At 39.2% G+C, this 21,122-nt stretch overlaps 1 protein-coding gene across 8 annotated transcripts in view; it reads left to right on the top strand.

Annotated features, from left to right (window-relative positions):
• Positions 1-17,322, top strand: part of LOC119725324 (ras and EF-hand domain-containing protein homolog) — a 62,584-nt gene extending 45,262 nt beyond the window's left edge. For 4 of the 8 annotated variants that reach the window (XM_038196708.1, XM_038196706.1, XM_038196711.1 and 1 more), the window contains 14 exons: positions 4,142-4,323; positions 4,721-4,789; positions 5,525-5,591; positions 6,258-6,361; positions 6,873-7,012; positions 7,869-7,904; positions 9,492-9,634; positions 10,123-10,320; positions 10,966-11,010; positions 12,031-12,169; positions 13,626-13,822; positions 14,173-14,292; positions 15,155-15,231; positions 16,074-17,322. In XM_038196708.1, the coding sequence (XP_038052636.1) occupies positions 4,142-4,323; positions 4,721-4,789; positions 5,525-5,591; positions 6,258-6,361; positions 6,873-7,012; positions 7,869-7,904; positions 9,492-9,634; positions 10,123-10,320; positions 10,966-11,010; positions 12,031-12,169; positions 13,626-13,822; positions 14,173-14,292; positions 15,155-15,231; positions 16,074-16,170 (1,614 nt within the window). In that variant the 3' untranslated portion in view covers positions 16,171-17,322. Of the gene's footprint in view, positions 1-4,141; positions 4,324-4,720; positions 4,790-5,524; positions 5,592-6,257; positions 6,362-6,872; positions 7,013-7,868; positions 7,905-9,491; positions 9,635-10,122; positions 10,321-10,965; positions 11,011-12,030; positions 12,170-12,642; positions 12,750-13,625; positions 13,823-14,172; positions 14,293-15,154; positions 15,232-16,073 lie in introns of those variants that run through there. The other 4 variants (XM_038196707.1, XM_038196709.1, XM_038196710.1 and 1 more) reach the window with 4 other exon arrangements.
• Positions 17,323-21,122: the final 3,800 nt, after the last annotated feature.

Below are 21,122 nucleotides of genomic sequence, written 5' to 3'. Positions count from 1 at the left end.
CTTGCCATTGTCTTCTTCTACAGCTACATAAAGTATTTATATCTTTAAATTATGTACATAGTAAGAGCTATCATTTTCAGCACTTTAAAGCATAGAATGATGAGAGCTTGCCGCCAATTTTTTTTTGAAAATGTTAACTCGTTAAGCAAACTTTTACACAGCCTTTGAAATATTTTGCTATAGGGTGTAGTGATGTTCACTTTACATAAATATAATTCTGTCCTAATATCTTATTCTTGAAATAGACCGTATATTTAGGCCCCCAAAAAAGTCTCCGGTTTCTGGTATGGAGCTTGCCCAAAAAGTGGTGCGGCGACGAGGCTTTTTTTTTGTTTACCTGATTTTTTTTGCTTCAAATGTCGGCTGATGACTGCAAATGGTGCCCGACTAAACTTAGTGCAAATATATGGGAGTCCAGAGAGGCCACATAAAGTTTATTCTCGACCATAACCCAATCTAAAAACACGTTAAAATTTTGCAGCAGCAGGATTCCAGTCAAACCAGTGAGTTTGGCGGTTTTGAGACATCATCTTTCATTGAAAAAAAACTTTTTCTTTTTGCCGACGCGCATGGCTACGGCGACGCGCGCGCATACCAGAAACCGGAGACTTTTTTTTTGGCTTAAGCAATAATCCGTGTTAGGCTGACGAGCAGTCTTTTCTCATTGTGGATGCTTAAAAGTGCAGCTGTGATGCAGGTTGGGCGCATATCGCAGAGCGCTCCCAATCACACGGTAAATCATTCCATTTCCCACTTGCCCGTACCTCAGCGCAGTCCTCGGCATTTCCGTAGTTATCTGGTTGCCCTGGTTTCCAATTCCTATACTCCACCTCACCCTGGCACTTCCAAGTTTCTGCAGATCAAAGACATTACACAAAATATATAAGGATGGAAACTAGTCAAAAGATGACTGTTAAAGCTGGTATAGGACTATACAGGGTGAGTAAAAAAACCCCGAAACCCAAATGTCTGGACTATTATTTTATTGAAGTTTTGCATGTAGCACTTTCAAAATCTAGGATGTAAAAGCCCAATTCATGAGCTTTCCTTTAGGACAAGAATCAGTCAAATCAATTGTGTGCTTTTTCAGTTACGAAATATTTTAAACACAACCACCGTTTTAAGGTTCTGCCCACGGATCACAAAAATGGTGCGCGTTCTTTCAGCAAAACGAAAACAATTCACGCGCATCCCTATGTGATTTCTTTTCGTTTTGCTGAAAGAACTTTTTTTGTGATCCGTGGTCAGAACCTTAAAACGGTGGTTGTGTTTAGAATTCTGTAACTTGAAAAGTACATAAGTGATTTTAATGATTTTTGTATTGAAAGAAAGCTTATAAATTGGGCTTTTACATCCTAGATTTGAAAAATGCTACATGCAGAACTTCCCTTAAACGATGGTCCTAACATTTGTGTTTCGTTTTTTTTTACTCACCCTGGACGTGCTTTTTGGGTGTGGCAACCCGACAAATAGATTTTCAAATGGAATTGATTATTTTCTAGCATTAAATTAGTTATGAGCTTTCCAATGTGACATCGAACGAAAAAAAAAATCGGCCCACGATAAGTAACCAATTCATTTATTTCAACTTTTGAATTAGGAGCGTCCCGCTCCTATAAGTAGTTCTGATGCCAGCGGAACGCCTAAGGTTTATTCCCAGGACGGCTGGGGCCAAGTCATGAATAATTCATTAGTTTTGATCGGGCCATTATGTTTATTCATAAGACCAGAACGATGATATATATCAAGAGCATTGTTGTTATTTAGTCAACCAGTTTAAAATTAAAGCATTTTAAAGAACGGTCGTCGCCGAGCTGCCACAGTAGCCTAGTGGATAGTGAGATGAGCTACGGATATAAAGATCCCTGGTTCGAATCCGCGTCGTCGCTGCTCATTTCCATCTACTATTTTTCTTCTCTAAATTTATCATTGGGATAATTTTTATTGAAGGCAAAAAAACAGAACGCGAATCTAATTGTCTTGCAACGATTCAAAGGAAAAACTGAATTATGCATGACTTGGCCCCATCCCTCCTTGGAAAAACATATATGCCAGTGGGACCTAGTTACGCATGCGCCTTTGTGACAGTGCAGTTCATGAATAATAATCTCGACACCACACATTACAAGTATACGTTACTTGCATGTAGAGACCATTATAAATGATTGGTCTACGGGAGACTTATGTGGCTCAGAAGAATTCTCCGTATATACCAGCTTTAGAGGAATTTTTTTTTATATTTGAATGTTTTTCCTGTCTTCTCTCAATTCCTGGAAAGTCCATCCAAATCAATTAAAAGTCGTCCAATCTCAACTCATGACAAAATTATTCACCTCACCCGATACTTCCGTGACCTTACCGCTGCTATCATCAACAAGTAAAAAAAATGCACTGTTGTTGGAAATAGAACCAAAACATTTGAACGTACCTTCTTCTTCAACATCGTTGCAATCGATCCAAAACAGAGATGTCTGAGGCACTAGATGCAAGAGGAAGTCACATTCCTCCTGAGACCGTGGCACGACCAAGACACTTCCCATCTTGATGCACTCCTTTTTTGCGTCAGACCATTTCAGACCCTCAGTGATGGCTTTGTAACATTTGCGTCCCCACTGGTACCAAGTTGGAGGACACGCCCATCCATGCCCAACTGAGGCCTTACAAACCTCGTTACCAGCAGCGCAACCCATCATCAGATAAAGGCTTATCAAGCCAAAGATGAACCATTCAGACACCATCATCTCTCACATCTCACCAGACCGGTGTCTGATGGTGAAATGGCTGCGCATCAGGTGGACTCATCTCGAAGAGCATCGGGGCTCAATTTTCTTTTTAATTCCAGCCAGGAAGATATCAAAACATGCCGGGTTTCCTGTCTTTTTTGTCGCTGTCGCTCACTTCTGCTCAGTGTGTCATTCAGTGACAGGAGAAAAGCAATTATGATTTGGACTCCCGACGCCACGTTTATGACCGTGAAACTTCTCCACATGAATGAGAATTGACACGTGTTTACCAAGACGGTTCAAATCTAGCAGAACTCATCGCTGTGTTTGCCTCGTTAACTTGAGGATGATGTGGCATTTCAAAGGATGCGAATGACATATCATTTTGCAAGTAGGCCACGCTGTATTGTACCTTGTTATCAGAGGCAAGATGCGTCAAATTATTATACTTGTCAAAGTGAAACTCCTTCTAATCTTAAGTTAGGTTATATCCCACCCAGATAAAAGTGGGAAAAACCAAACCAGACTTCGCGGTTTCATATCAAGCACTGATATGGAATATCAGTGTTACAATGTGAATTGCAGTGGAGTCTAACTGCTTTCCTACTTGTTTTAACCACGTACAATTCAGCCACGAAACTATGGATTTTTTTTTTATAAACCAAGAGTAGTAATACATGTAACGATATTAACATAATGCACTTGCCTAGAACAAAACATCACGTTACTGGAAATACCTGCGTTTAGATTTGAAGCGTTTATATTTTGAAACAGTGCTGGAAGCAAAAACGTGAGCCAATTGGTAGCAATTTTTTTTTTTTTTACATATTATTTACTTTCCTCAACTTCCTTTAATTGTTTTTAGATTCTTCTTGAAGATGACTCTTGAAGATGTTTTTATTAAGGAAATCGAATTCCGAGACCCATTCAGTTAACAACATTGGCTCGACTTTTTTTCCGGGTCAAAAATGACACTCCTCCGGGTCAAAAAAATGACACTTTACGTTACAAACAGACACATTTTCCGGGTAGATATGATACATTTTCGGGTCAAAACGACCGGAATGGTGTCATTCTTGCCCCGGAAAAGTGTCAAATTTGACCCAGAAAAGTGTACATTTTTGACCCGGAAAGTTTCATTTTTGACCCAGACAATTTCATTTTTGACCAGAAATAGTTTCTTTTTTTGACCCCGAAAAGTGTTATTTTTGACTGGGAAAGGGTTGAGCCAAATAAAACCCGGATTCCGGGTCAATCTGACCCGGGTGTTTTGAGAGTGTACTTGTATAAAGTAATGCCGTCCGGTTCCGACTCTGAAATAGACCTACCTGCCGCCATGGGTTGTTGGCTGCGAGTGAAAATCAATACAAACCGTAACCTAATCAAGACATTGACCTTATGATATCATCATCGAACAGTTTGAGAAGCGGTGGCAGCACCGGGAGAAGCCCAAAGACGAAGCACTGAAGAAGAAACTGGACGAGTTGCAGCACGAGAACAGACAGCTCAAGAGCAGCCTGACGGAGGCACAGACCAACCTGGCAATTACGCGGAGCGAACTGGCTGCCTTCAAGTCGGAATACGATGAATGCGTGGACAGGTATGGGGCCAAATCAGATTAATTTTTATAAATGCTATTTGGTAAAAACAAGGTTCCCTGCAAGTGCAGAGGCACTGTAACTTTAAAGACTGAAAAAAAAGACTCGAAAGAGGAAACGGTGAAGAAAACTTAGGTCTTAGTAGATATCCTAGGTGTTTCTTGTAAAACCCGTGGAATCGGGCAGGGATTTCAGTCAAATCCACGGGGACGTAATTCGGAGCTGAGTCACAGAGGTGTCAGGCAAGGGAAGTACAACTGCCCCGTCATTTTTTGATAGAAATCTTACTAAATTTTGAAAGATCGTAACAGATTTATTTCAATCTTACCATCTCCTACACACATTTTTAACCTTATCTAATCGAGTCCTATCTTGCCCATTTACTTATTTTTTTCACAGCGACAAAAGTTTGTTGAATGAATACATGTACGACCACGACAGCTTAGCGAGACAAGTACTCCAGTTGCAGTAAGTACAGCATTCTGAAAAAAAATAAACACTTCCATTAGGGGAGAAAGTTAAACCAGGGACTTAAACTTTGCACTTTACAGTACAAACATTTGCATTATTAAAGGAATACATGCGTTTGACCAGTATTAAACACTATGTTTAAAGACCAGTTATAGTCTGGATGATGATTTTTTTTCTCAAGCCGAAGGCTGGGGTAATAATCAGCATCCAGACTCCAACCAGTCTTAAACATAGTGTTTAATACCGACCAAGGACATAATTATTCCCATTCGTAAATACCCTTTCGTTTAAAAATTCAAAACCTTTCGGTCCAAAAGTCAAAACAAGTCAAAAATGATAAATTTCCAACGATATTGTTCAACAATTTTACTTCATGTTTTTCGAAACAGCCCTCTATCCATCTCGCGAAAAGGGGTAAACAACACCTTATATGGAGATTGGTGCATGCGTCGTGCGTACTGCGCGATGTGGCGCAGAACTCATCTGTGCCGGTGCATTTTGAAAAACCGACTCACTGGTGGTATTGCGCATGCCTACGTGAGGATTGTAAACTTTTAACCAGTAAAACGGTAAAAGGCACCGGATTTCATAGAGTCCATATTTTATCAAACACTGGAAAAAGTGTTGCCGTTTGAAACTGGCCACGTAACGGGCTCTCGACCAATAGGAACGGGTAAACTGTCTTAGATATTTATGAATATTACTTAAATCACATTTACTTTATACTTGCAGAGAGGCAAATAGACGGTTACAAGACACAAACGACGACCTGAGAGAGTCTTTCGACAGCATGAAACGGGTAAGCCTTTATTTATTTACTGGTAAAACTCAGATGTGGGTAAAGATGCAATGTGGAATGGCCTTAAAAAAAATCCTGCATTAATTTTTAAGACTTGAAATTAGTACCACCTTAGACACGGCAGCACAATTCGTAAGGGCATTGTTAATGATCAAAGAGGAATTACGTTTGTATTGAGCCAGTTTTATATTGTATCTTCCTTGTGCACAATAAGACTGTGTATCTGCTATAATTATTCCGAACTGGCTTCTTCAAAATTGCTCCTTTTGCCACCAACATTTCATATAGGTCTACAATTTAGTGCGCTTTGGAAAGCCGGGGGAGCATGCTGCGCAAGGCAAGGATAATATTGTTGCACTGCAGTGAAACGCCGCTATAACGACACTGCTATAACGAATATTTGGCTATAACGAACATTTGGCTATAACGAACATCCCCTTAGGCTCCCGAAATAGTAAATTCTATTATAAGGCACACTCACTATAACGAGCAGGCACTATAACGAACATTTAATGGACCCCACCGTGTTCTTATAGCGGCGTTTTCACTGTATATGGATATCGGTTCGGCTCATACATGACATAGGCCTTTGATAATCAGGGGAAAAGACGCAAGTCTTCAGCTTTGTGATCAATTGTAACCGTTTGTTTTGCTTTTTTTTGACAGAATTCCCGTTCGCTCACTCCAACGAAACAAAAGAGGCTATCCATAGGGGCAGCAGACTACTACAGAGAAGACTCACCAGTTTTGATGAGCTCCGTCATAGATCCGTGAGTATGCGTGAAAAATATAAATGCAAACATGAGATGTATGTTTAGAAAATCAAAGAAAATAAACTATAGAAATTGACGTTTTCCCAAAAATGCATGTCAAAATTGAATTGTTTAAACGATAACTAACAGAGTATGCGTAAAAAATATAAATGCAAACATGAGATGAATGGTCTAGAAAACCAAAGAAAAAAACCCACAGAAATTGGCGTTGTCCCGAAAATACATGTCAAAATGGAATTGTTTAAAACGATAACAGAGTAAACAAATTTGTACCAAATTTGTATCAATTTGTACACACATCAATCTTTGCCCGTAGTAAATGTAATGCAAACAGTTTCCTTCCAAGTAAGAAAGAATAGAAAGTGAATAATGTTGCCTTTCATAATGTGTTGGCATGAAAAACTTCCATCAAAAGAAATTTTCAAGCACAGCATGGATATAATTGGCTAGAGAGATCTTCTGCATAGAGACTATGAATATTCATATTGAATACCTAATGACTATGCAGATCAAGTAGCAGAAGGAGGCGGAGCTTCATGTCTCAGGAGTCGGTGGAGAGTGAGCATTCTGTGGGTCTGGCGTCGTCGTCCAAGAGACGGTTCGTGTATCACCAGACTGCGGACGGGGAGAGCTATCCAGACGAAGTCGGTAGGTCTGAAATCAGGATTGGTTCTACCGTTCAGCGATGCGTACATAATTGAAAATTTGAAGAAAGATACATTTCATCTCGATTCCAATATTATTTTAATTGAAGGTGTCAAATCGGATATGTGTAATCGATGCTTGTTATGCTTTTATGGAATGTTTTATTGATACCAACTCATGGCAGCTTGTGTTGAAATATTGATGGTGGAGCAGAAAGTGGTTCCTATTTGTAAAACATCCGAAGCACAGGTACAAGTGTTAGCTACGATTTTGGTGCAGAAATTGAAAAACAAGATCTTGAAAGTGCAAATCCAAGTGTTAATATTTTGTGAGACTAAGGAAAACTGTCACTCCGACAAGCTCGGTGTTCGAGTGGTATGACGTCTGGACTAGTAAGCAGGAGGTTGTGGGTTCGAGTCCCACCCCAGTAGTTTGTGAAGTTTCTCACAATCTCTCGCGGCAACACTGAGTAGGCCTATTATAGTGTTTATAAAATAGACCGAAAATCAAAACTTGTCTGACGTGTTTTTAAAGTCTTAGCTGCAACACGAAACAGTCGCAACTTTCCTGTTTCATACTAGATACAATGGCTAATTGATCATAGACATTGTCTTTTACTGCTTGCGGAAATTCCGTTCTCTGGCCTTTAAACATCGGGAAATTCTTTGTGTAAATTGCTTGCAGCACAGCTCCACTAAAGCTTTTAGTAAAACCTGCTGGTACCTGAAAATTGTTATACAATGCATTTTGCCCACAGGCACTTCATTGTAAGGTTCATACACACATGGCTCACCGTTGCTGGTGTTTTTAGTTAACAATAATCTTTTAAGGACTTTCTTTAATTTATTCTTTTTCTAAGCCGCATACAATCGATTGTACAAATATGAGTATGAAGGTGAGTGTGTGCAAAAAGGAGAATAATATTTTCTTTCACACAAAAGCGTGCAGTGAATACACAGAAATTACTATAAGTCACTATTTGTAACCTTGTTTTGAGTAATCGACTCCCTCAGTCGGATTTAATAGAAAAATCATGTGAAAATCGATGTTGATTGTGTTGTATTTTTGAGAAGTCAACGTATCCAAGGTACACACTACGCATATTTATTGGGAAAAAAAATACTCCCAAAATTGGTAAAGTGAAAAACGTTAATCATTGCCATTGGCGGCACAATGCGTTACTTTTTTTCAAAGCCGTTTGTTTTTTTCGAGGTAAGGTTGGCGAAGATTGGCGGGAAACTGCTGAAGTTCAAGCGACATATCTTTGAAATCAATCCAGCCACATAAATAAACTTGGGATCATTGGAAAGCCAATGATTTGTGTTTTAACATGATGTACAAAACTTGAAAAGTCAAATGTGGGGGTTATTCCTCGCTATGCTATGGCACGTCACATTTGTTTAAAAAAACCCAATAATTATGACAATACTGAAAATATTTTCTTTGAAATACGAAAAAAAAAAAGTTTACCAAAACATAATAGTTTTAGATAACATATAAGACAAGCAATAAATTGCAGAAGTGTTTTTGGAAGACAGAAGGGCACACCGATATTGTGATTGTTTTTTAATTATTATGATTGTTCTTCACGCTCTTTTTGGAATCACTTGAGACTCCGTACTAAAATATGTAAATCATTAACCGCTAAAAATCGTCAACCGTTGGAGTGCTGTTGACTCTAGAATTAACTAACGAAAAGTTACTAACCAATTATCTGTGTTAAACTTTTTGAAATCACTTGAGTCTCAGTACTGAAATATGTAAACCATTAACCGTTAAATATCGTGAACCGTTGGAGTTCTGTCGACTCTAGATTTAACTAACGAAGAGTTACTAACCAAGTATTTTGTTCAACTTTTTTTAATCACTTGAGTCTCAGTACTGAAGTATGTAAACCATTAACCGTTAAACATCGTGAACCGTTGGAGTGCTGTTGACTCTAGAATTAACTAACAAAGAGTTACTAACCAAGTATATTTGCTAAACGTTTGGCGTTTTAAACAGTTTGTAGTGTAGAAAAGTAGTTGAATTAACAACTTTTCACGATTTCTAGGTCTGGAGCAAAACACATAATTCGGCCTTTAATTGCTGGACGGATGCACACTAATTGTTTCTGACAATCGTTTTAAAGTGCTAGAGAATTGAATGTATTCCTTATCCAACTGCATACGTTCTGGAGCACACTTCCGAATTTAAGTGAAGAGTAACTCGCTTGATATCTTCAACTAAAACATCTTCACACTAAGACAATAAATGCTCACACCAAGATAAGATAAACGCTCACACCAAGTTAAAAATATGCAATCTATCAAGTGCTTTACTAACATTGCTTCATTTTTTTTTTTTTTTTTAGATTTGTTGAAAACTTCAATTTTAAAATGTAAATGAAATGAAACTTAAAGTGCAAGACCAAATGTTTTCACACAGCACAAACAAGGTAATTTGAAACGGTGTATTTATTTGCTTCTTGTGAAACATATAGACTCCGGTAACTCGACACTACGTGACCCGCTGGAGCTGGACTCGGAGCTTGAAGTGAATTGCGTGGAGGAGGACCTGAAAAGGGCGACCTCTGTCGAGGAGAACGCCATCAAGGAGGCCATCCTCGTGGGGGGTCAGCAACAGGTAAATCATTTCTTAAACGATGAGTGGATAAGCACTGTTTGAAGTCATTAAGCAGAACTTCAATTGCACTTGCAAGCAAAATTGCACTGATAATAATTTGTTCGAGTAAAGGGTAGTATTCTTTCAGCAAAACGAAAACAATTCACACACATCCGTTTGTGAATTGTTTTCGTTTTGCTGAAAGAACCTTTTTGTGATCCTTGGACAGAACTTTAAAGGTGTGATTGTGTTTAAAATCCCGTGAAAAGTACATGATTTGAATGCTTTGAATGATTTCTGTACTAAAAGAAAGCTTATGAATTGCGGTTTCGTATCCAAGATTTTGAAAGTGCTACATGCAGAACTTCATTTAAAAAAAAAATGGTCCTGCCATTTGGGCTTCACTTTGTTTGGACTCGCCCTGTAGAATGAACAAGAAACTAGATCAGAACAAAATTGGAACAAAAATAATTTTGAAATGTGACGTTTATTATTGTTCACCATGACAGGCAGCAGGTCAGAGCAGGACCCACAGAGTCGAGTCCATCACGGACACGGTATCGGCCTTCCAGAAGGATGACGTCACGGTCACCACGACGTCACCGGCCCACGAGCCAATCGCAGCGCAGAAGAACGAGAAGCTGCAGAGGAACCTCTCAACGCGCAGCTCGGGCCGCAAGAGGGAGCTGCCACAAGTACCGACAAAGGTAAAAAAACATGTCACGGCTACGGCTGCGGCTAACCTCTCTGTTGTCCGTCAGTGGTTAAGAAACGAAGCCTGAGCCGCAAAATACCCGATAATGACACGGCTTTTTTGTAACATTTTTTGTCTACATGTATTTGTTCATTGACTGACCTGGTATTATTGTGTGAGGAGGAGCGTTACATTAGAACGCAATAACGTTACATTATTACGCAATAAAGTTCCAACCGTTGTAGTACAGAGTGAAGAAAAGCAATAATAATATCAATTTATAGAATCCCAACTTACAGTTTAAAATTTATTATATTTTGTGCGTACGCATTGTTTGTAATATAACTTCACAATTGTTCTGCTTCAACCAAACTTGAAGACATATAGGATCATTTGCATTTATCCCAAAAGTAACGAACAGTTTACTATCCACTGTGCCGAAAATTCAACAGGTTAGGTTTAGAACATTCTTCTTTGGATTTTGAGCGGTGTTATTATAGGAAACGAACAAAATGCTTGAAAAGCAGAAAGGTCATATGCTTTTAGGCGGTATATGATAATGACAAGTTTTATTAACGTTTATTCCATTGCAGGTATTCTTTATGAGCTTTGATGAAATATTTGATAATGTTTGCCCTTTAATTTCATTTTACACAAGGGTTTTTTCGACAATCTGCTGGAAAGTTTTACTTCCACGAAAGAGGTATCCTATATCCGAAACTAGTGTTTGACGTTATACTGTTCATGTATTCTAGCACGAGTGGGCATTTTGTGAATCTTGCACCTTCGATGAATTTTAATGACTAGTGTTACTAACAACAAAGTTTGTAATTGTTCTAACCTTTTTTCACTTGAACAAAGTCAGATTTGTCTTTACATTTTAATTGAAGAAATTGGGGTATTGTTTTTTCCTGTGTTTTATTGATCAGCAGAAAATGCAGACATTGTTGAGAAAGGGTCGGATTACAAAGAATTAAGGTAGTTGATGAAGAATATACAATAATCTCTCAAAAACAGTTTTCTAAACCGATAAAGGAGGGACGTTGGGCTTGAAATGTGCATCTATTAAGGTTAGAATTGAGTTCACGTTTGTAACTAACTTATCACTGCAGTAAACGGGAACTGTGTTATGGAAGTAACAATTGTAGCCGTGTTATGTATATAAGCTATTTTAATGCGTGGTATCGAAATAACATTGCGTTATTATGGGACCATATTCATAGAAATGCTTAGCAGATCATACTTCTTACAATGTTATTGTGTTAAGCATGAAAAGATGAGAGCCTTTCATGAGCCAAATACATTCCATGACAATTCAGCTGGTGACTTTTTTATTTATTGCTAGGCAGGTATTTTCTGAGCTTTGTAACTTTTGTGCTGTGCAGTTTCATGGATTTGGCACTTTGATTTTGCAGCAAATTGTTGTACCTTAGATTAAGAGTGTGCCTTTTAACCAAGACAAGTGTCATGCCGTTTGTGTCCTTGGGCAAAAGAGATTACCACAATTACCGGACTTTGCCTAATGGAAATGGAAAATCGGCTTGAAATGGGTATGGACCTAATTTTAGAATACTTAACATCCGGGATTATTGTTGAGGAAGTCCAAAAAATGGCTTAAAATCCCCTGGTTCAAAAGACAGAGAGAAAGCTAAGGTTTAAAATATTGTGTAAAGAGAAGTGCCCTCAATACAATTTATTTTTCATTGATATTTGTTATTGTTAGACGCAACCGACCAGACCGCAGAGCGCACCGGAGCGTATGTACAAGGTAGTGCTGGCCGGTGATGCGGCTGTGGGCAAGTCTAGCTTCATCCTCCGACTCTGCAAGGGCGTCTTCCAGAGCAACCTCAACTCAACTCTAGGTGAGTCCCAAGTGGATGTTAAGAAAGAGTTGGATTTTGTACTCTGAAAAAGAATTCGACTTGAAACATTCAAAACTTCAGAACTACCCTGCTAAACCCAACGGAGTCCAACGGTTACTTCCTGCTCAATCCAACAGAATCCAACCGTGCCTAATTTTTAGTTGTCGGCTGGATCCAACAGAGTCCATCTTGGCGTTATTTATCAGCACCCAACAGAATCCGACTCTGAATATGTAAATGCACATTTGTACAAGGGGTTTACTGCTTAATCCAACAGGCTCCAACGGGTTTAGGAGATAGTGGGATCCTGTTGGATTCAGCAGGGTTAGGGTTAGCACTCAGGGTAAATTAAAGGGGTCCAACTAATGGTCATAATAACGGTATATTTAGTTTAGGTTATTGCTCCACATTATTCCATCTGATTTCTTTTAACCTAAAAATAATTTCAAACTGTTAATTAATGCGCCTACCAGAGTTGGTACTTGAGAATCCTGGGAATTTCACGTTGTGTATCACCTCAGGTGAGTTTGTAATATTTGACCGACTTTACCGAAAGCTGGCGTAATTGGGAATCACCTGCTTCTGTATGGGAATTAGTTCAATTTCACTGTAGATTGGCACTGCAGCATAGGTATAAAGCACATGCGGCAGGTTCTGGGTGCCAGGCCAGCCTCTCTTTCAACCCAAATGTCCAAAATGGTCCATAGTTTCTGCTTATGCACGGATAGCTCAATAGTAATTATAGACATGGAAGTTAATCACAGTGCACTGGATATTGTTTTAGGCTGGCAAAATACTGGCCTCCTTGAAAACATATCGCACAAACTAAGGTCCCGGGGCCTTCACAGGTGACAGGGCGTTTAGGTGCCCAGGCGTAGGTCCAATATGCGACTTTTGCAACGTAATGTGTAGTGATGTTATGTGTAGAAGATTGTCCAACACATAGCTATTTAGGCCTCGGTCCAAGCTTTAGTATAGAAATCAATTAAAACGATTCGCAAAATTAGCAAAAAGCACAATCACTTGCTTTCATAAACTAAAATGTCAGATCGGAAAATAGCACCAGCGGACAGTGTCTGTTCAGTTGAGCACGTTCGATCACGAAATATGGTCAGCCATAGTTTAATCAATTTAACTCAAAGCAAGTATTTGGGAGCATCGCTGGTCATCAGAGGCTGAGCGTACGTACTGCTATATGCAGTGTGGAGCCAGGACTGAAAAGTAATGATATTCAACCTTGGATCAACACTTTCAGACATTCGCTGTGCTGTACAATAGCATTTGTTATTGCGCGTGCGCAACGGACGTCAAGAATCGGCCACTGGTCAACCAAGGCTGTTTGATCGAGCTTATTATTTGGCTAATTTTGATCGAGCTTTCTATTAAAACTTCGCTTCGCATGTGTACTAAGAGAAAGAATATAGGAATTGAATATCTTACTTTGTCGGTTCGACAGGTGTGGACTTCCAAATGAAGACCCTGGAGATCGACGACAAGGTGACGTCACTGCAGCTGTGGGACACGGCCGGCCAGGAGCGATTCCGCAGCATCGCCAAGTCGTATTTCCGACGTGCGGATGGTGTCCTGCTGCTCTACGACTGCACCTATGAGCGCTCCTTCATTAACGTCAGGGACTGGATTGAAGCTATCGAGGTACCAGACTAAAAGCCTTATCTCTGACATTAGCAAAAAAGTAGCACCTCTACGGTAAATGGGTAAAAAAATGAACATCTCTGGAATAGAAAGATACTTACGCGTCATTTCTATAGGAGCTAAAAAGCTGACAGTAAAAGCTGTTGAGAGCTGCACACAAAGTCGTACATAATAGAAATGAGCGCACAATTGCCGATTGCATACAATACAAATCCAATATCCTCATGTTTTGAGTAAATATCTTTAACATTTGATCCATTTTTTTGGGGTAATGCAAACATTACACTGTGCTTAATTTATGAGAAATCGTCACTATAGAAAGGATTTTACTCCATGTCTTTTGTTGACAGGACGGGGCGCAGAAACCAATCCCCGTCATGATCTGCGCCAACAAGGTGGATGCGCGCGCATCCGCCCAGGCCGAGGGCATCAGATGCGTGCGGACAGAGGACGGGATGCGACTCGCCAGGGTAAGTTTTTTTATCGGTAGTTCCCGGCGATTTCTTGCACTTTGTCTCAACAAAGAACGCTGGTAATCTATCCTGTGTACGCCATCTTGTACCAAAACTGGTGGACGAGTTTAATGAGTTAATGGTGGACAATTGTGCTAGGCAGGTAGATATACATGTAAGAGCAAAGTTAGCACTTAAATACCTAACTATAGGCCTTCATCATGCTGCCACCATTTCAGTCATGTTCCCTGTATCCAATAACAGTACTGAATGATAATGATTTTTGTGCAAAACGGAACCAGACTATTTTTCCTTCCAGCCACACTTTGGTTACGTTGATTGGAATGGGAAAAAATCAAGATGGCAGCAACAGGACAATGATCTTTATAATAACAAAAAGCTTGCAAAAGCTTGTAGCTACAAATGTACATGCTATTTTACTAGTGGACCATTAATGTAAGGTCCAAAGTCTGACATTTTTTCTGTCCCTGTAACCCTTGTACTTTGCAATTTACCATTTAAGTATCAGAAAGAATGACTTCAGACAGTTTTGTTTGTATTGGCTGGGTAGTTTGCTATTCATAATCATTCTTGGAGGACATGAATGAAGGCATCAGAATTATAAAATCATAGATGTCAGATGTATCAGGGACATAAAAAGGGGACCCCAAATTAATATATAATGACCTATATCTGATTGCATGTGATGAAGTATCTGTATCAACGAAAGCTTATGCAATTCTTTTGAGCCATTCTCGTTATAGTCATTGAAGTGCTACCTTAAACTTTTCCATGAGCTTAAAAAGTAATTAATAAATTGTATAATTACAAACAAATAAAATGACGAACACTTTACTCGTTGGCCTCATTCATTAAACAGTCGTTCAGTGCCCTGTTCATCGAGTGCAGTGCAAAGGATGGTTCCAACATTGAGGAGGCGGTCATGGACCTTACAAGGTACTAGCATTTTGTTATTATGTCTCATTTCAAGCTCATGTGCAGCTACGTTTATCTGCCTACTCCATTTGTATCTTTATTTTTGCTGAACTCGCCATTTCTTTAACCCTATTCCATTTGAATATTTGTGAATTAAAGGTTTCAACATTAGGAATATTAAATATACTCCAACAGCCGTGGAAGTTGGCAGTTTATGCAAGGGGTACAATTGTCCTGAAACCTCCAGTATTAATATTGTTTGGGGATAAGGGTACATCAGAGACCTTGTGATGGGTGACGTAAGCAAGCAAATCTGACCAGATCATACAGAACGGGTCTTAATTTGTTTTCACGTGATACTTTGTCACAATGCAAAGGAGTGTCATGGCCTAACGGTTAAGAACACCGAACTCATGCTCTGATGTTTCAGAGGCAACAGTGGCGTGGGTTCGAGCCCGGGCCCGGACACTTGTGCCCTTAAGCAAGGCACTTAACCATTGTTGTTTCGTCCTTCGGATGGGACGTTAAGCCAGAGGTCCCGTGTGTTGTATAAGGCCTAACGCACGTTAAAAAACCCAGTAAAACTTAAAGAGAAGGGGTTTGCCCCGATGTTTTTTGCCTCCTAGTTATACTCCCTTGTGGAAGTCCTTAGGAGAAGAACCAACCAAGTACCAAATACCAAGTATATAGAGAGATCATAATACAGCACCTCATTTTGATTCACTCAGATTGAAATAGTTCCACTAAGTATTTGAAAATGTTAACTGTTTCTGTATACTCATTGTAAAAAGGCTTGTTACTTTTTAAGTAGCTCTGACGGCTCGTGGCTCATTTTGTTGAGTTGGTTGATTTTGTTTTTCCAGGAAGCTACAGCAGAAAGAGGACAAGGAAGTCAGCGAGAGCGGCCTGAACCTGGAGAAGGACGGCCAGAAAAAGAGCGAGTCCAAATGCTGTATATAGCTAGGCAACCGCTATCCCAGCATTCCATGCGTCAAAGATGGCCGCTCAGTGTACATTTGTGTTTTGTAATTATGTATTTTTAAATTCATTTCGCACATTTTTGAAATCCTCTGTAAATGACAAGTTTTTAATCTGGTCACTTCCGGTAATTGACCATTTGTTTTCCACTGCATCTAAGAGAAATATTGATTTTAGAAACAAATTTTTCAATTTTAAGTGACATTTTTTAATATCAAGCTGTGGTCAAGTCAACAAAGGTCGATAGACTTTATTCACAAGTCGGCCATATTGAAAGCGAGGTAAACTCTTCATTTTTGGAACTCGCGAGTACAAATGAAAGCAATATGTCTGCTTTGTTGTACAATTAAACGTTGTAATCAAACATACTCTAACGTTTTAATCCACATTTTAGAAAAAAATTGAAAGTGGGGCTTGGAATGCACTCGAATCACAAAATAGTGTGGCACAATCCCATTCAAGAGTTTACAATTACTAAAATAAATTCAGGGAAAAAAGTTGCTAATAAATCACTGCATACTGCTTACATGAGCTTGACGTGTATCCCAGATTTATCATCACACATTTCAAAATAGGTACATCAATATAATTACAATTACCACTACATCAAAACACAATTCAAGTAGACTGTTTATTGTGTAATCTACTGTGTATATGTTGTACATATTACGAAAAGTTTTGCGTAATCTTATATTTATTTTAAAGTCTGTAGGCGTGGTACAAACAAATAGCATTTATCTACAATTCAAAAGCACTATTTTTGTAACGCAATAGATAGGCCTACTATTGAGTCTGTATATATGTAGACTGTGAAAAACGTCTTTGTAAATAGCAGGGTATCAATTTCTAAAGCGACTTTGTTGTATTCGCTTCAAAAAAGTTTAAATTTGCTGCTTCACAATTTGTAAGGCTGTTAATTGTTTTGGTTTGAAGATGACTGCCACTGGTATGCAAGGGTTCTTATCTATATTTTACCTCGACTTTAGACTTGCTACACACTTTTTGGGATATCAGTAACATATATAATTTTTAATTAAGGAATATACTGTTCAATATAACAGCAATGTTTGTACTTTGAATATACCAGTTACCTCACGATTCATTGACTCCTCGACAATCCATATCTTCCATTTTTTTAGTTATATATTGGACATTTAGTTATATTTTACGAATGTTTTGGTTGAAGTCAATTTCACTTTGTTTTCGTTTAGGGTTCTTTTGGCGTTCGTTGTCGTGCCTTATTTGCATTCTGTCTTCCAACAAGAATAACACAGGTGTCTTCTGAAAAAAACTCTTTCCTTTTTTTAGATTGTCTTCCAATTCAAACAATATGAACGAGAGCGTTTTAGAAAGTATCCTTTCTGTTCCAGGGTTACTTACTTCATAGCAGTTTTGCATGTTTTATTTAATGTTAGTCGCCTTCGTTTTGCCTAGTTTTAACTTCGCGGTGCATTTATAGTCAAATTTTCTTATTTTTTTGCTCTTAAATATAATAGTGCTTTTTCACTGTAATCACAAAAGACTTAATTAAAAAGATTATTAACACATACAAAAAAGAATCCCGGAGATTCACGGCCGACGCCATAGCCGAACACGAGATTGCAAAAACAGCTCGCTGAATAGCACGCTATCGGTTACTTCTTTCAAATTTTCTTGAAAATGTAAAGTGCAATTGTTTTAGTGTATTGATTTACCAAAACTATTATCAATGGGGGGTTCGCTCGATTAACATAACGATAGACCGCCATCGTCTCGTTAAACTGCCCGATATGTAAATAGTGCACCGTGTAATAGACAAGTAGAATGAAAAGTTTCAATACAGAGAAGACTATCTGCACCTGTAGACCAACCATATCCAATGCTTCTCATTGCAAGTTACAACGCTTGTTACATTTAATAAATGCACAAAGCACACTGCAGTTTGTAGATTAAATATTTGTGTCTTAGGAATGTCTTGACTATACTATCATTTGACGTCTCAGTGGGTGCGTTTTGGCGTGTTACACACACATCTATGTTAACACCGGCAATTGTAGACCCCCTATTGTCCCTTATCCTCATTCCTTTGTTTTGTAACTTTTTTGCAACAGCTCTCATTGGTTTTGCACACGAATTTCAATCGTGGAATATATATTGGTCGATCGTGGACGTGGACGTATTGTTTGTGCCCTGACGATTTTGTCCTAGGTCCACGTGTTTACATACTCAAGTATACTCCTGAGTATACGAACGGCAGGAGTACAACCCGCGGGTTAACAAGAGTATACTCTCAGTCAGACCGGGAGTATACTCTTGCACCAAGAGTAATGTGCACGCAACATTTTCCTGCACTCGGGAGTAGCAAGAGTAACACGCTCGAACGCACCCTGTATTTCGGGTTCAACTTTCAGACGCAGTGGCCTCTTTTATTAATTATCCACCTGTAAAGTAAATAGGCCTACATTCCTTGGATTGTCAACAAGAATGGTTTCAGATGTAATTGTTTCAGATGTAAATTGTATAGATAATGCTATGGACAGTGTACGTATTCCATCTCGGTACCATGTTGAGGGTTTTCTTTTTGTGCAATCGGAAATTAAAAACCAATAGTACAGTAAGTAAAGAGGAAATGTTTGAGTCTTTTTCCTTTGTGTTAGTCTTCTGTGCCGGAAAATGGTGGGTCGGTGTCATTTGAAATTTGGACTCCGATGAAACACGGATTCACCGTATTACGCATGCATCGGGGTACTAAGTAAGGGAAACTCGTGTGTTACGCTGATTAAGGTAGCCTTTCACATAGGAACCTAAATATCATGTAGCAGCCGGCCAGTTCGAAACAATTACTGACAAGTACAGCAAAGAATCAGGTTGTTTCCAAAATATTATAACAAGAAATACACTTGCCTGTTTCCCAAAATATTAAAACAAGAAATACAATTGCCTGTTCAATACTCTTTCCGGGCAAATTTGGAGTTAGCGGTCAACATAACGCTCGCGTGTTCATTAACAAAAACACTGGCCTCCTCTCTTGTAATGCAACAGTGACTCTCAAACTAACCCTCGAAAGCACAAATGCCCCTCTCGCAGTAATAAAAGTGTGCCCCTCTCGAGATGGAAAATTGGCCATCAAAAACAATAGTGCTCCTCTTGCGATAACTTCACGAGATGGAAAACTGCCCCTTGAAAGCACAATTAGTGCCCCGAAGACAACATAAAAATAGTGCCCCCTCTCGAGATGGAAACTTGGCCCCTAAAAATAATAATGCTCTTCACGCGAATAAAATGGTCACCGTAACTGGGTATCACAAGCATCATAGCCCCTCTCCCGATCAAAAAAATATGGTCTCTCTACATAGCTATAGTATACGAAACACAAAGAGCAAGATGGACAACGTATTCATAATGTGTTGCTCTCATAATAGGTTTTATAGTGAATTGAACGGGACCATATTCTTTTCCTCCACATTCACACCGACGGAAGGTGCCCCTGTTTCTGAGCAAGTGCCCCGTTTGGGTGTTACCCCCTTTCATGATCCATTTTCGCTGCATCACATCATATTTCAGTGCATATTTCGTAATAAAACAAAAAGAGATTTCAAGATAAATGAGGTAATTAGTAGTGTTTTATCATTTTAATGGGGCCGTATCATAAGTCCACCGCCTCATAGGTCCGACGCCATATGAGTCCAAAATTTCGGATTTATGAGGCGTCGGACCTATGAGGCATTAATTCCGCCTCATGATCCGACGCCTCATACGTCCGACGCCTCATGAGTCCGACAATGAACAAACGCTGTTTCGGACTTCTGAGGCGTCGGAGCTATGAGGTGTCGGGTGTTACCCCCTTTCATGATCCATTTTCGCTGCATCACATCATATTTCAGTGCATATTTCGTAATAAAACAAAAAGAGATTTCAAGATAAATGAGGTAATTAGTATTGTTTTATCATTTTAATGGGGCCGTATCATAAGTCCACCGCCTCATAGGTCCGACGCCATATGAGTCCAAAATTTCGGATTTATGAGGCGTCGGACCTATGAGGCATTAATTCCGCCTCATGATCCGACGCCTCATACGTCCGACGCCTCATGAGTCCGACAATGAACAAACGCTGTTTCGGACTTCTGAGGCGTCGGAGCTATGAGGTGTCGGGCCTATGCGGCGTCGGACCTATGAGGCGTTGGACTTATGGGTGGATCCCATTTTATAGAGGCATCGTGGTATATTGGTTGTACAACATAGACATCTTCAAAAAGACTCATCCATCTTTTGTAGTTGTTGAAAAAGAGGGCTTAAAGAATATTTAAGTATCATAATTTCCGATGAAACAGCAGCAGCGGCTGGACGGAAGACTACTGCGAAAATATATTGTGGGTATATATCCTGGTTAACACAAACAAAGGGAAAAGGCTTCAAAATGATTGATCATGCGTGAACTTAATCTGGATAAAAGAGTAAAGTAAAAATAATTCAGTAGGGCTGGCTTATAACATCGCTCTAGTTGTTTTATAAACGTAAACAACAGTCTGCAATACGAATTCAAGGTGCGAGGAATTTATTTGTAATTAATTACTTTACAGAAAAGGTATAATACAATTTCTAGTACTGCTCAATTAGGCCCAAAAAAGCAAAAACATGTTTGACGTCCCCGCGCGCTTCCTTTTTGGAAGCTCCCTTCTTTTTTTTTACCCCAAAAATATAAATTTTAAACAGTGACTTCATTTTGGCCTCTTTGTCGGTTGCATCTATAGCCCATAGCTGCAATATGTCATTTCCCGAGTCCAAGTGGTGGCCATTAAAAAAAAGCTGGCGGCCATCTTGAAAAATAACCCGGTCGAGTGGCCATTTTGGAGGGAAAAAAAGGGCCTCCTCCTCCAAAAAGGCAGGACGCTAAACATGATATTCTTTGCTTTGCCTTAATTCCAAAGAGTGACAATATAGATTCCAGACGTT

This window comes from Patiria miniata, unplaced genomic scaffold (assembly GCF_015706575.1).
Source record: "Patiria miniata isolate m_02_andy unplaced genomic scaffold, ASM1570657v1 HiC_scaffold_19, whole genome shotgun sequence".
NCBI lineage: Eukaryota > Metazoa > Echinodermata > Asteroidea > Valvatida > Asterinidae > Patiria > Patiria miniata.
This window is presented reverse-complemented; position numbering and strand designations above follow the sequence as displayed.